Source organism: Lissotriton vulgaris, chromosome 5, assembly GCF_964263255.1.
Source record: "Lissotriton vulgaris chromosome 5, aLisVul1.2, whole genome shotgun sequence".
Lineage (NCBI taxonomy): Eukaryota > Metazoa > Chordata > Amphibia > Caudata > Salamandridae > Lissotriton > Lissotriton vulgaris.
Window position 1 is genome coordinate 1,319,609,865 of NC_141693.1, and position 13,600 is coordinate 1,319,623,464.

Here is a 13,600-nt window from a genome sequence, read left to right on the forward strand (position 1 = left end):
TATTTTTCATTCCAGAGCCCCTTTCTATTAAATTCCTTAAATGTAACCTTTCCTGCACCCTTTTTAAAGCTGACTTCTCCCTCTGTACTTTTCCTCCCAGATGGCCTCTTTAATAGTATTCCTGAAAATTGGTTCCTCCTTTACCATTCTCTAAAGTTGGCTTGTCTTCCTGTGCCATTCCTTAAAGTTGGCCTTTTCCCTAAAGATGTTTTATCACTCGGTTAAGGCTGACCCTTATTTTACCAGTCTTTAAGATTGGCCTCTTGTACAGTTCTACAGATTTGGGCTTTCCTATTGTACTGTGTCCTACAGTTGATCTCTCATTTTCCATCCCTAAAGTCAGCCTCTGCTGTTTCATATCGTAACACTAGCCTCTCCTTCTGTACTGCAGATGTGGATGAGTGCAGCATGAACCGAGGAGGATGCAAGTTTGGTTGCTTGAACTCCCCCGGGAGCTATGAGTGTACCTGCCCACCCGGCTTCAGGCTCCATTGGAATCAGAAGGACTGCATCGGTGGGTAAGACTGTACCAATCTGCTCCTTGTGTGAATTCTTAAAATATTGACATAATAAAGTGCATGGAACATAGTCCAAACCTCTTATTTACTGTTCCTTTCCCCCTAGAGCTGTTCAGCTTCACCAACCAGTCACCAAAGTCTCTCTTCTTTGCCTTAGGAGAAACCTGGAGAGGTGTACTCAATTTCAGTTGTGCTTGTTGTGTTAGTGTTTCTCTTTTGCACCCTATTTCAGAGCTTGTGAAGTGCCTTTCGAATGCCAGGCCTCATCGGGCTACCCTGACTTGCAACAAGAATGGGAAGAAGGACAGCTGCTCCCTGACGTGCACCTCCAAAGCTCGATTCCAGCCAGGTAACAGAAGTTTAGTGTGACAACACACTGCTGGTTTGTGGGGTGTCTTATTTCATTTTCCAGATTTCACAGTCTCTCACCTAGAGATCTGACTACTTCTCGCCAGCCAGCTCTCATCATCTCTCATTATCTAGCACTCACTGTCTTGTGCCGTCCGACTCTCAATATTTCACACATTTCAGCTCACACTGTCCTTAAGCCTTTATTGTTCCTACTCTGCTTCTCACCGTGCCACTCTGCCCCATTCCCCAGTTATTTCTATCTGGCACTGTGTGGGTTGAACTATGTATCATTCTCCATCGGTCACTCTTTTACGTAATCTCCCACTGTCTCTCGTCTTGTCACTCCCACTGTCTCTCAGTATTTAAATCTCAATGCGATGCACCTACTAGCATTAGCGTTTTTTGTGCTTCCAAAGGTCTCTCACTGTCTTTGACTCCTGCCAGCCCTGTGTTCCACTTCAATTCTAACTGTGCTTCACCTCTTGCTCCATTCCGATTATCAGTCTTTAGCCCCCTTAGTCGTTCATTCCCCAATATCCTTGCAACCTACAGCCATCAACCTACCTTTCTTTCTTTCTTTCTTTCTTTCTTTCTTTCTTTCTTTCTTTCTTTCTTTCTTTCTTTCTTTCTTTCTTTCTTTCTTTCTTTCTTTCTTTCTTTCTCTTTCTTTCCTTCTTTCTTCTTGAACCACAATGCACCCAACTTGTCTGAGCCTCCAACTGCCTCCCCGTCTACTTCTTGGTCTCCGTAATAGGCTCAGTTGGTGCTTGTTGTTTTTAGAAGTCCCCAATTCATTTTCTGTCAGTTCCCTACTCTTGCTCGCAGTCCGTTGGTCTTTTTACTCAAATCCTCCTGCCATTTCTTCTGGTTTGTGCTCTCTTGCCCTCCATATCTTAAATACACACCCCAAAAACATTCCCCATTTCCCATTTGGCACCCTCTCTCATTCTAAAAGCTTCATGGCCATCTTCAGACAAACCACCTTGTTATGTTTAACGATCTCTGTCAACGTTGAAGTACAAGTCTCACTCTCAACGTCATCCTCCTGCACAGCCTTCAACCTACATTCTCTCCTAGTCTCTAATACCAGCTGTCCCCATTTTCACTCAACATACTTCCTTCAGCTCTCAATGTGTCACAGTCGCCAGCTGCCACTTAGCTCAACCTTCAGACCTAACTTCAGAAGCTTTATGTAGTTTGAGTCCTTTGGCATTTACATTCTAGTGCGACCAGACCACTCTGCGTACTGATGGAAGTGAAGCTGATGTTTAAAATACTGTTTTTTGTAGAATCAGAAAACAGCTACTCTGTGAGCTGCGGAACACCAATAATGAAGCAGGGAACCTCACAAAAGAACAGCAGCAATACTCATCACTGCATTGGTAAGTTCTGTTTGCTGCCCTCTCTCACTCCCCCAGGGGTGTGAACAGACTCCCGTATTGGTGCAGGTGTAAGATGTGTTTCCTTTTGCTGTAGGAGCATGTTCCGTTTTGCTTGCACATACATTTGTTGTACATTGGTACCTATCTCAGATCGCTTTTCTCTTTTTTTCTTGCAAGTGACATCTACGTTTCTTTTTATATTACTCGTTTCTGCCACTCCTCCCAGGCACTTAACTTGCGACTGAACCCATATCGCCATTCCTCAGTAATACTTTTTGGAAGGAAGTCATAACCATCCATGCATAGACCGTGTTTTGGAAAGTTCTGATGCTTTCCCTACCAGATCACCAGTCTGCTCTAGACAGACACCTTGCCTCCTTTTCAAATTCTGAAAAGGGCAAGAAGTCAGCTCACGCCTTTCCAGGTTAAGATCATTTATGTGAGAACTGGCCTTCCCATACGGAAAATATATCTGAGGCTATTGTGAACATGTCAGTAAAAAAAATATAAAGCTTCTGAAATATTGCCAGCACGTCTCGCAAATTAAGTAAAGACAGATGGTATCATTTAGAGTTTGGCGGATTTTTGGCATCTAGTGTGAAGCGGTAGATATCCCATTGACCAAACTCCGATTCTCCCATTCTATTTGGAGTCGGAGGGAGTGCCATGGTTCCCAACTGCAGAGCCCCTGCTGGCTAGGCCGGCAGAGACCTTTGACCAACAGAATCTAACACTGGCCATCTTCCACTCTTGTACATTTGTCCGGTTCGGTACAACCATGGAAAGCCTTGTGGACCAGAACTCGGAAAACTCACGAAAAAAAGCCCCAAGGTGTCAGGGACCTACCTTTTTTTCTCTTTAAAAAAACTCTGACTTTTGGAGTTTGCTTTTGATAAGCAAAACATTTTGCTTGAGTGGGCATATTTGATATAGTGACTCTCCTGAAGGCACAGAGATATTTGCCTGCTTGGCAGAGATCTCCAAGGTTGGTAGCAGTATTCAACCAAGTCAGCGGAGGACATTACTTTGTTGACTTGGTGGACTGGCAGACCATCTGCCAAATGAGCCCCATAGACTGTCATTTTAGAGGAGCTCAGTGGCGTTGAAGGACTCATCCATCCCTTGGACAGTATCCCCAGACAAGGAAGGTCATAAATGAGATACTCTGGGCAATAAGGGTCAACCTTCTGGCATAATTAACATTGCTTATTCTTTTCAAGGTATGACAGGCAACTGTGGCACAACATCTCTGCTTTTCTAGATTAGTTACAAGAAGAAGATAAGATTCAAGCTCAACCAAGCCTTATAGATGGAGAGTAGGCTTCGTTCGGTGGATTCGACATCAATCGCTTTCTGCCCTATTTATTATACTGCAGACCTATGGCAATAGGGTTTGCTTAAGAGAAATGTATTTTGATGGAGAAAAACTGTTTGGTAAACAGATCAATGAAGCTCTTCAAGCTATCAGTATGTCTATTAAGATGGATGCTGACATTACTGTATTATTTAGTTGTAATTGCATTGCCAGACCTTTCAGAATACAGACATCATTCTCAGCAGAGGGCTATTTCAACTAAGGGTCAATTTTTGATTTTACAGAGAATATGAACACAGCTACTTTAATATTTAGTCCTACAACCAGCCCCATCACTTTCAGGAAGAAATAAGTACAGGCAGCATCATATAAACACAAGCACATTTCAAGAGTTTTTGCAGAGACCTCCCCTTGCCCACCAAAAAGGTGTACAGGAGTCTTCTGGTGTTAAACATTTCCAACTTGCTTTAAAAAACCTAATAGGGTTCCTACCCTGAATCCAACTGAGTTCAGTTTCTGCCTAGTACTGAAATAAATGGAAAATGATGCCCACTATTGGATCTGTGCTGTCTCAATAAATACCTCAAGAAGCATGGCATTCGTAGCATATGTTGGCTGCACATAATCAAATTGATACTTGTATAGCGCAGTACTCACCCGCAAGGGTCTCCAGGCGCTTGTACGAAGACCGCTGTGGAACCCATCCTGGCTTTCCCTGTGAGGCGTCCACTCCTGGGCACCCCCAAGGTGGAGGCCAGGCATCCTTAGCGTTGTGGGGGCCGTTGTGGAGATTAAGCAAGCTATTGCCCAGAGTTGCAGAGTGGGACCCAATGATTGGAATCGGCACCGAGGCGAGAATTATCAGGTCCGTGGAATTTTGAGCCCAAGACCCGCCGAGGCGAGGAATTGAACCCTGGTCCCGGGCCAGACCTCTGCATCAGGGTCTGCCACTCTAACCATTGAGCCACACTTCTCCACATACACATGCAATGCATACTTCTACCAGCTAGTGTTGGGCCAGGACTCTTTGAGGAAGTCTTATGAGCAGCGTTGTGCGTTTTATCTCCTCCCCCTCTAGGTATTGCACATGTTCAATAGATCGGGCTTGTCAGACTGCATTGGAGCTCTTGAAGATTCAATCGCTATGGTGAAAGAAAATCAGCCGGAGGTCCAGTGAACGACATCCAATGGATTCAAGATGATGGGACGCTATTACCTGGCAAGCGACACACACACCTATTGAGAATGCTTGTCTCCGGGTGATGGAGACAAAGAAAAACATTTTCTGATGGTGCCCTCGAAGCGGAGCCAAGTACGCACTCTCTGACACTCATAAAGTGTGTAGTCTGTGCTTATCCAGTATTGGGGTATCGTTCATAGATTCACATGCCTGAATCATTCCCCGTCGCCGAGGCGGGAGTCCCACGGTAATAATACATATAAAAGCAGGGCCTTAGAATAAAATTGTAGTAGGCTGACAAGACAGTAGGCCCAAAAGGCCCTAAGTTTAGTAGCCTATCTACCTCATTATATGAAAAAGAGCTGAAAATAGCTCCAACCAATCAGATGCCAGCACCCTCTAGAACCTTCCTAGCAGAGGCAGTTCTCCTCAGATTCAAGGCTTGCAGGACCTGTGATAAGAAGAGGGTCCATGTAGATGATCCGCATAAAGACTGCATCTACTGCCTACATCCTAATCACATTGTAAAGGATTGTAGGATTTGCCGTACCTTCCCTGCCAAGACCATCAGGGACAGGGAGGCAAGAGTTCATTTATGGCTCAAATCTTCTTCGACGGATGATGTGGACAAGGCCTCCACTTCCAGCAAAAGAGCCAGATCCAGAGACAGCTCTTCTCCTGAGAGGAGGAAACATCATAAATCCTCTCATAGAGCTAGGTCGTCTTCACCTCCTTCTGGATCACCTTTACCTCCACCTCAGGCAAAGGTTATCTGTGACGCCCAAGAGGGTAGTCTCCGTGGAGAAACCCTGACGGAAGCCAGACTGGGAAGGATGCAAAAGACTATTTTCTGTCACAAATTTAGACAAATGGACATGAATATGCCTTTCTAAAGTTTTGGAAAATGCCAGTAGTAACGAAATGGGGCAGAAATTAGAGGCTACATTGGGGTCCGCAGAGGGTTTCTTTAGTAGCGGGGTAACCATTGCGTGCTTCCAGCACATCGGGACAGTAGCCGAACTGAGTGAGTGGTTCAGCAATGTAAAGATCGTAGAAAGATGGGGAGAATCCAAGGAGCGAAGTATCGGGATAGGCAGAGGGTCGAGCGGGTGAGCCAGACTTAACTTTGCTCAAGATCTCCAGAAGAGTTGAGGGGCAGAGATCCGGCCAGGACAAAAGTTGGGCCGAGGACGGCGCTGAAAAGTCAGCATCCTTCCTCATAGACAAGAGAGGGCTCATGAGATCATTGTTATTGCCTTGGACAGAAATGTCCTGGTATATAGTCACAATTTTAGAAGTGAAATAATGGGCGAGTTCATCGCATTTACTGCTCGATAAAGGGGGAAGTGCCGCCGTGGTCTGTGCACCAGCAAGGTCTCTAACCACATTAAACAGTGTTTTGAATTTGTTCACTGCTTCATTGTTAAGAACCGGGTTTTAGAACCCAGCGGCGCCAGGGGAAACGCCCAAAGTCTTCGAGTTCTCCTGCCTCGGAATACAGAGACACGGGACACTTCTCGGTGACGCCAAAGATCAAATTTATTTGCTGCAACCAGGAACAGAACTTCTACGAAGTACGACACAAGTAGGTTCTCTAGAATCTGCTCAAGTTTGATAGAGCGAGACTTCGTCTTTTATGCCAAAAATCACATTCCTGACAAACACTCATTATTTACAAACTATCCAATCACAGATGACATTGCAAAAGGTATTGCATAACGATAAGCCCACTTTTCAGTTGTCCAGCCCACCATCAATTACATGGAAATGCCCAACATTCTTGCTCGGACAGGCCGAACAAACCCATAATAAAAGACCACAACCCAAACCATAACTAGGCCATAAAAGAAGGAACAGAAACAGATGTGAAGCAAGATAAAGGGTGTGTGCGTGTACCATAAACTCAGCAATGTCCTGTTCTTTGATCTCTATCTCGACCAGCTGCCGGACAAGGAACTGGCTTAACAAGACTAGCTTCAGGCAACGGGATCAGTTTGCCTAGGTCAACTAGAAATCAGCTAAAGGTCTACGTGTCCCAAGGACTCGTTCGGCCGTAGTCATCGGCCTATGTGAGGGCAACCACAAAATGGCTGCCGTACACAAAATGGAACCCGAGGGTTCAGAACGAAATCCAAGAATACGTAGTGATTCCAACGATCGAACATGGCGAAATCACTCGTACATGCTGCACTCACTGCTTGCGGTCCGTTACTACCAAATTCGTAACGATATTATGACCTTTATAAAACAGGTTCAGAATACACGGAACCTCAGACCCTCCTTTTGCCCTGACATAGGCAATAACCTAAACTCACGTTAATCTGAATCCAGGTCTATATTCATCAGACCATCAAGATGTTGCTGGAGCATCATCCTATTACTTAGTACCTCTCTCCGGACAGGTCTCCTTGCACACGTAGTAGCATAGAGGCCACATATAGCAGGAGCACACTGTACACAAAGACAGGACAGGAAAAGGATAGCTAAAGCCATCCCAATGATCATCTGAATCTTCCATCCCCAAGTGGATAACAATTCCTAAAACCATCCCATTAACGACCAATCTCCTTCATCCACATGTACAGACTCGGAGATCTTATGTAACTTGGAAATGGCCTGGTACACTGTCGGAGCATTGTCTGGAATGAAAATGCAGCAGCTCGATTGGATCAATTTACATACCCCTCCTCTATCTGCAAGTATGACATCTAACGCAACTCGATTCTGGAGAGTCATAAGACGATCCGACTGGAGCTTAGCAGTCAAATTACTAAGGGCACCGGCAGTCTCAACTACGGTGGACTCAACCACTCTCGTCAATTGCCGTATGTTCCTGCTGTTGACCATAGGTCTCCAAAACGGCAGAAAACCCTTCAGAAAATCTCCTAATTCTTGTCCAGCAGTATCTTCCTTACTGAAGACACCTCTAGCAACTCTCGTTCTATGGTAATCTGCCGCAGCAGTGTACGTAGGGGGCAACAGGAACGAAACATAACAGGTTCCCGAAAAATCAGGGGGCAACCATGTATATGCTTTATCGTAGCAAACAAAATAGGTACCCTTAGCTGCTAAAAACGGTGGGGAAGTCTGGGACGCAAAACCATACGTCTCAGTGCAAATACTCTTCCCTAACTGAGCTCTCGGATTCTTGCCATTACCTTGCAGACAAAAATGACCACGATGGGGTACGATGCAAATCAGAGAAGATCTTTTTGCTCGCTGGTTTTCACTAAGACTAACACCATATCCAGTAAGGTTCCATCCAATATATGCTAGTGTCTTATCTTTCGGGATAGTCTCATAGGAGTTAATTCCTCTAATCATGTCTACTGTTCCCTTAACTAGAGCACTATTCTTTGGATTATCTTTCACAGAACGTAGGGGATAAACTTCACGGGCATAGATGAACATTTTCCTAAACGCCCACACAGAACCATTATAGCTAAATGGCAGAACCAAGTAAGGAATGCCTTTATCAGTAGTATGAAGCATAAGCCCACACACCCAACAATTAGTGGTGTTCACTACTAGATGATGCTGGTGCAAAAGTTGAACAAAGGAGTTATTAGTAAATTCCAATCTTCTAATGGACTCATGTTCAGGCAAAGGATGGAAAGAATGCGAAGGAATAGTAGGAAAAGGCATAGGTTGTGTAGTGGGTGCAAACGTCACTTGAAAAGAAAAAATAGCATATCCCAACAAAAACATCATCATGCTAAGTAGCATAAAAAGACACGTTATCAAAAACCATTTGTTACTCATTAATCTACATATTCTTGTCTTAAAGTTCATTTCTTCAACAGCTCTCTCGATTGGCAGAAACTCCATCCTCTAACCGTGCTGTTCGCGGCAGTTGGTTCTCTTCGCTCAAGTGCACCTCTGAATGTCCCAGGGAACGCCCTAGAACAAACCAGAACTGTCGACCTTGTGTCTTCCAGCCGTACACTCTGAGTCTTTATACCGCGACCCTACAGCTGAACCCGGATGGCGGTTCGAAAAACAAAAATCAATCAAAACAGTTTCTCAGATGAGAGAGCGTAGTTTCAAAAAGCAAGAAAATAATTATTGGTTTATTTGTCCATCGACTCTTGGTCGTAAATTATAGCGGCCTTTAACAGGCAATGACTGATCACGAAACAACAACTCAGGCTCAGTAGTGTTCAGTCGAACTGATGGATGCACAGCTTCTTGTAAAATGTCGTCGTCCTCACGCTCAGAACTTGTCCCAATCAAATGTGCATCGCTGAACGAGATAAAACGAGGCACGGTCTCAGTCTCTGAATCACCAACACCCTCCTGGACCCACTGGTTGTACGGCAGAGGCAAAGGAGCTCTCTTACAATGTACGCCGTGGAACTAGTTCTTTTTACCGTGCACTATCACTGCAGTTCGTGTTGACAACAACGCTTGAAATGGGCCGGTCCAGCGGGGTTGATCGTTCTTTGTCCGCTGAAAATTCCGCACAAGGACCCAAGTGCCTGGTTCAATGGCGTGTCCTGGGTCATCAGATGCTTGTGGTAATGTTTTGTGAACCTGTTGGTGTAAGACACGCAATTTAGCCGTCAAATCGTACAAATAATCAATCAACATAGGATGTTCAAACTCGCTAAACTTTGTCGGCCTCGGCACTCCCCATATATTCGCCGGGCGACCAAAAACAATCTCGTAGGGACTAAGGTCCACTCGAGAATGTACTGTCATTCTGGTTGACAAAAGTGCCAATGGCAAAGCATCGGGCCATTGGAGACCAGAGCTCGCCTGAATCTTGGCTAATTTCAGTTTTAGGGTGCCATTATAGCACTCAACTAAGGCAGCTGATTGGGGGTGATTTGCAGCATGAAACTTCTGCCGAATACCTAAACCATCACATACTCTTTTCATGACTTGACCCACAAATTCACTCCCGTTATCACTCCACACCATTCTCGGCAAACCATACCTAGGGAAAAATTCCTTGAGCAGGGCTTTGGCTGTGGACAAGGCAGTATTATCTTTCAGGGGGTATGCTTCTATCCATCTCGAAAAAGCACACACAACTACGAGGACATGCTTCAAGTTGTTACACCTCTCCATATGAATGAAATCCAATTGCAGAACCTCAAACGGATACGTTGGAGGTGCAAAGTGACCAGCTGGAGTTGGAGTTCCCTTACCAGGATTATACATCAGACAAACCATACAATTCTTGACCAGATTCTCCGTACTCTTAGGAATTCCAGTATTCTGCCATACTGGAGCCAACAACTTACAAATCCCATTCGCACTAATATGAGCCATTCCATGCGCCATCGTAACCACTACAAGCACATACGCATCAGGTAACAACCATCGCTGATGCTCTGACAACTCAATCCAACAACCAGTCGAATCCAATTTTCCCTTATTCTCTCTCCATTCTTTCAATTCTTTCTCTGTAGCTTCAGCCTGAATTGACTTCACACTTTCTATCGTATCTTCACACATTCCTCTATCCAGAACCCATCTTGCTGGACCGACAACATACATTCGACTCATCACATCTTTCGCCGTCTTTCACAACTTCATCCGCAAACGCATTACCACGACCAACGTCATCGGTAACCTTCTTATGTGCACTGCATTTCACGATCGCAACTTGCATCGGTAACGTAAGCGACTCAAGAAGTTCACTCACCAACTGACCATGCTGAATTTTCATACCATGCGAAGTCAGGAACCCACGCTCTTTCCACAAACGTCCAAAACTATGGGCAACACCAAACGCATACTGACTATCGGTATACACAGTCACTCTCTTTCCTTTCGACAACACACACGCTCTTGTCAGTGCAATCAACTCTGCTGCTTGAGCTGAATTTTGTGGGATACGTGCAGTTTCAACAATCGTATACAAAGTCATAACAGCATATGCTGCAGTCGTATCACCATTCGGAAGCTTAAAACACGAACCATCTACCCATAAGGTACCATCAGACTTTGCAAGAGGAGTGTCTTTAAGGTCTATTCTACCCTTCGTTTCCTCTTCTGTCCTAAGAAAGCAATCATGCTGTTCAAAAACATCTGTCTCTACAGAAATCGGCAACAACGTGGCTGGATTCAACGTGTTGCATCGCTTTATATGCACATGACTTGCCAAAAGTGTCAACTCGTAACCTGACAATCGAGCACTAGTTAAGTGCTGTGTCTTGGTCCTGTTCAACAAGGTATCCACTGCATGTGGAACCATCACAATCAACGTATTATCCATTACCAAACCAGCAGCCTGTTGAATAGAAACAGCTGCTGCCGCTGTGGCTCTCAAACAACTCGGCAATGCTCTAGCTACCGGACCCAAAGTCGACGAGAAATACGCACATGGACGCTGTTTATTGCCGAACTGTTGAGTCAAAACCGACAATGCACATCCCTCTCTCTCGTGAACATAGAGTGTAAAAGGCTTACTGTAGTCGGGAGTACCCAACACAGGAGCCGAACACAATGCCTCACGCAATTCAGAAAACTCTTCTGGCATTCGTCAGACCAAGGAAGAGGATTCGGAGTATCTTTAAGAGTAAGAGCTAAGAAAGGCTTCGCAAGAAGCGAAAAATTCGGAATCCATTGCCTACAGTATGAAGTAATACCCAAGAAAGCACGCACTTCTCTCTGAGTGGTTGGCACACTCATTTTCGCAATCGCTTGAATTAGTTCTGGAGTCAATCTTATTCCCTCCTTCCATAAGAGGTGACCTAAGTAGGTCACTTCTTGTCGACAATACTGCAACTTCGAAGGAGACACTTTATGATGAAGGTCAGACAAATGTTGCAACAAAGAAAGAGTAGCTTCTTTACAAATTTCCTCATCAACAGCAGCAACTAGCAAATCATTGACATACTGAATAAGAGCAGCACCATCAGGTAAAACAATCGTATCAAGTTGAGTCTTCAAATCCTGACTATATATTGATGAACTCTCACAGTAGCCCTGAGGAGCGCGCTTAAACCGGAAACTTCGGCCTCCTAAAGAGCAGCCAAAAATATCCCTACTCTCCTCGGCAATCAGGATGCTGAAGAAGGCATTCTTCAGATCAATCACCGAAAACCAGGTAGCTGAAGCAGGAATCATAGTCAGCAAAGCAGTAATGTCTGGAACAACAGGAAACTGCGGTACGAGGATCTTGTTCACTTCACGAAGATCGATCACAAACCTATACACAGGCGGCTGAGAAGAATCAGTGCGTTTCAAGACAGGCAAACCCGGACTATTGCACACATTACCTCTCGTTTCCTCAATCACACCTTTCTCGATCAAATCATAAATGATCGCTAAAAGCGCTCTTTCACCATCACTAGAAATCCGATATTGGGGAATACGTGGCAAGCTAGCGTTCGCTTTCAGCGCCACAACGTACGGAGGAATCTCCAAAAGACCCACCTCATTAGGACCAGTAGCCCAAAGAGTATCAGGGAGAGAACACAATTCCAATGGAAGTTGATCCTTAGACAAATACATCGGAGAGATCACTCTCTTACCTAATGTAAGCTGTACTCCTGAAGGAGAACAATGTAGTGTTGCATACAATCTCTTCAACAAATCCAATCCCAACAAATTCTCACCACAACCTGTGGTTAAGATGAGGGGTGCTTCAAATTCGCAAGGTCCAACAGAAAGAGACAAAGGACTAGAAACTGGATTACGAACTGGGGTACCAGAAAATCCTACCGAAACATTTGTTAAGCAAGACAAAGGAGCGCCAGGGAGTTTAGAGTGCATGATAAAACTCTTCGCAGCACCAATATCTAACAGAAAAGGCTCTGACACACCTGATGTAATCACCTCAACATAAGGTCCACTCTGATCTACTGAAACGGACACGACTCCCTCTCTTTGCCTATGGCTGTCCTAGCAATCGCTACCATCAACATTCTCACTCTCAACATAGTAGTCGTCAGCATAATACTGAGTCGATCTACCAGACGCAACATTCTGTTGATCAAAACAATTCATCGTATTCTGTGGAGGAAAAGAACGTGCATTCTGGGGGAACACACCACGTCCTCTACCTCTAGGAACTTGTTGAACACCTCGACCTCTCACACCAGACGCACCATTCGCACGCTGCAACGAGATCGGACAACTATTCTTAAAATGCCCTTCTTCCTTACAATACGCGCACTGATTAGGGCCTACCAAAAAACGCTGTTGAGAAGGCTCAAACCTTTGCGAGCTTCTCTGAAACTGCTGAGGTTGCTGAAAGTCACGCTGATTATTACGAGGCGGATACGCTTGCTGCAAAAGAACCTTCGTCTTCAAATCTTTAGTCTTTCTGTCTGCTTTCTCTTTCTCATCCGTATCTCTATTGTCATAATACTGTGCAGTAGCCATGGGTGAGCAGACGAAGAAACAGCCCACAAACTCTCTGAATCCTTCAACTTATTACATAACTCTGGGATGAAGTTATGAACAAATTTATCTACGAACAATCGTTGGCCACCTTCAGTACTCATATCCTGACCACTATGATCAACGAATGTCTCTTCAAACCTTGTGAAGAAATCAGACACACTCTCATTTTTCTTCTGCTTACATGCAGATAATTTATCCCAATTCACTCGCATAGCAGGCATTAAAGTCTTCATAAAATTAATAATCCTACCAGGGAGTTCTGCAACTAAAGGCTCAGGTTTCGCTCCACCAGCTTGTCGACCATCTGCAGCAGTAATGTTAGCCCATGTATCACCCAACTCTTGTGCATGATTCTCATGACGAATCTTCGCCCATAAAGGCTGAGGAACCACATTACCAAACAACATGTCTATATCTGCTAAATTCATCATGCATGATTCAGCTGTCTGTGATAACTCCTTATAATACCCTGCAGGATTCTTTCGGGGATCAG

General features: G+C 44.7%; 1 protein-coding gene across 2 annotated transcripts in view; it reads left to right on the forward strand.

Moving 5' to 3' along the window:
- Window positions 1–13,600, forward strand: part of SCUBE3 (signal peptide, CUB domain and EGF like domain containing 3) — a 1,095,585-nt gene that overhangs the window by 838,207 nt on the left and 243,778 nt on the right. For both annotated transcript variants that reach the window (XM_086923234.1, XM_086923233.1), the window contains 3 exons: window positions 392–514; window positions 751–867; window positions 2,159–2,251. In XM_086923234.1, coding sequence (XP_086779360.1) covers window positions 392–514; window positions 751–867; window positions 2,159–2,251 — 333 coding nt within the window. The remainder of the gene's footprint in view (window positions 1–391; window positions 515–750; window positions 868–2,158; window positions 2,252–13,600) is intronic.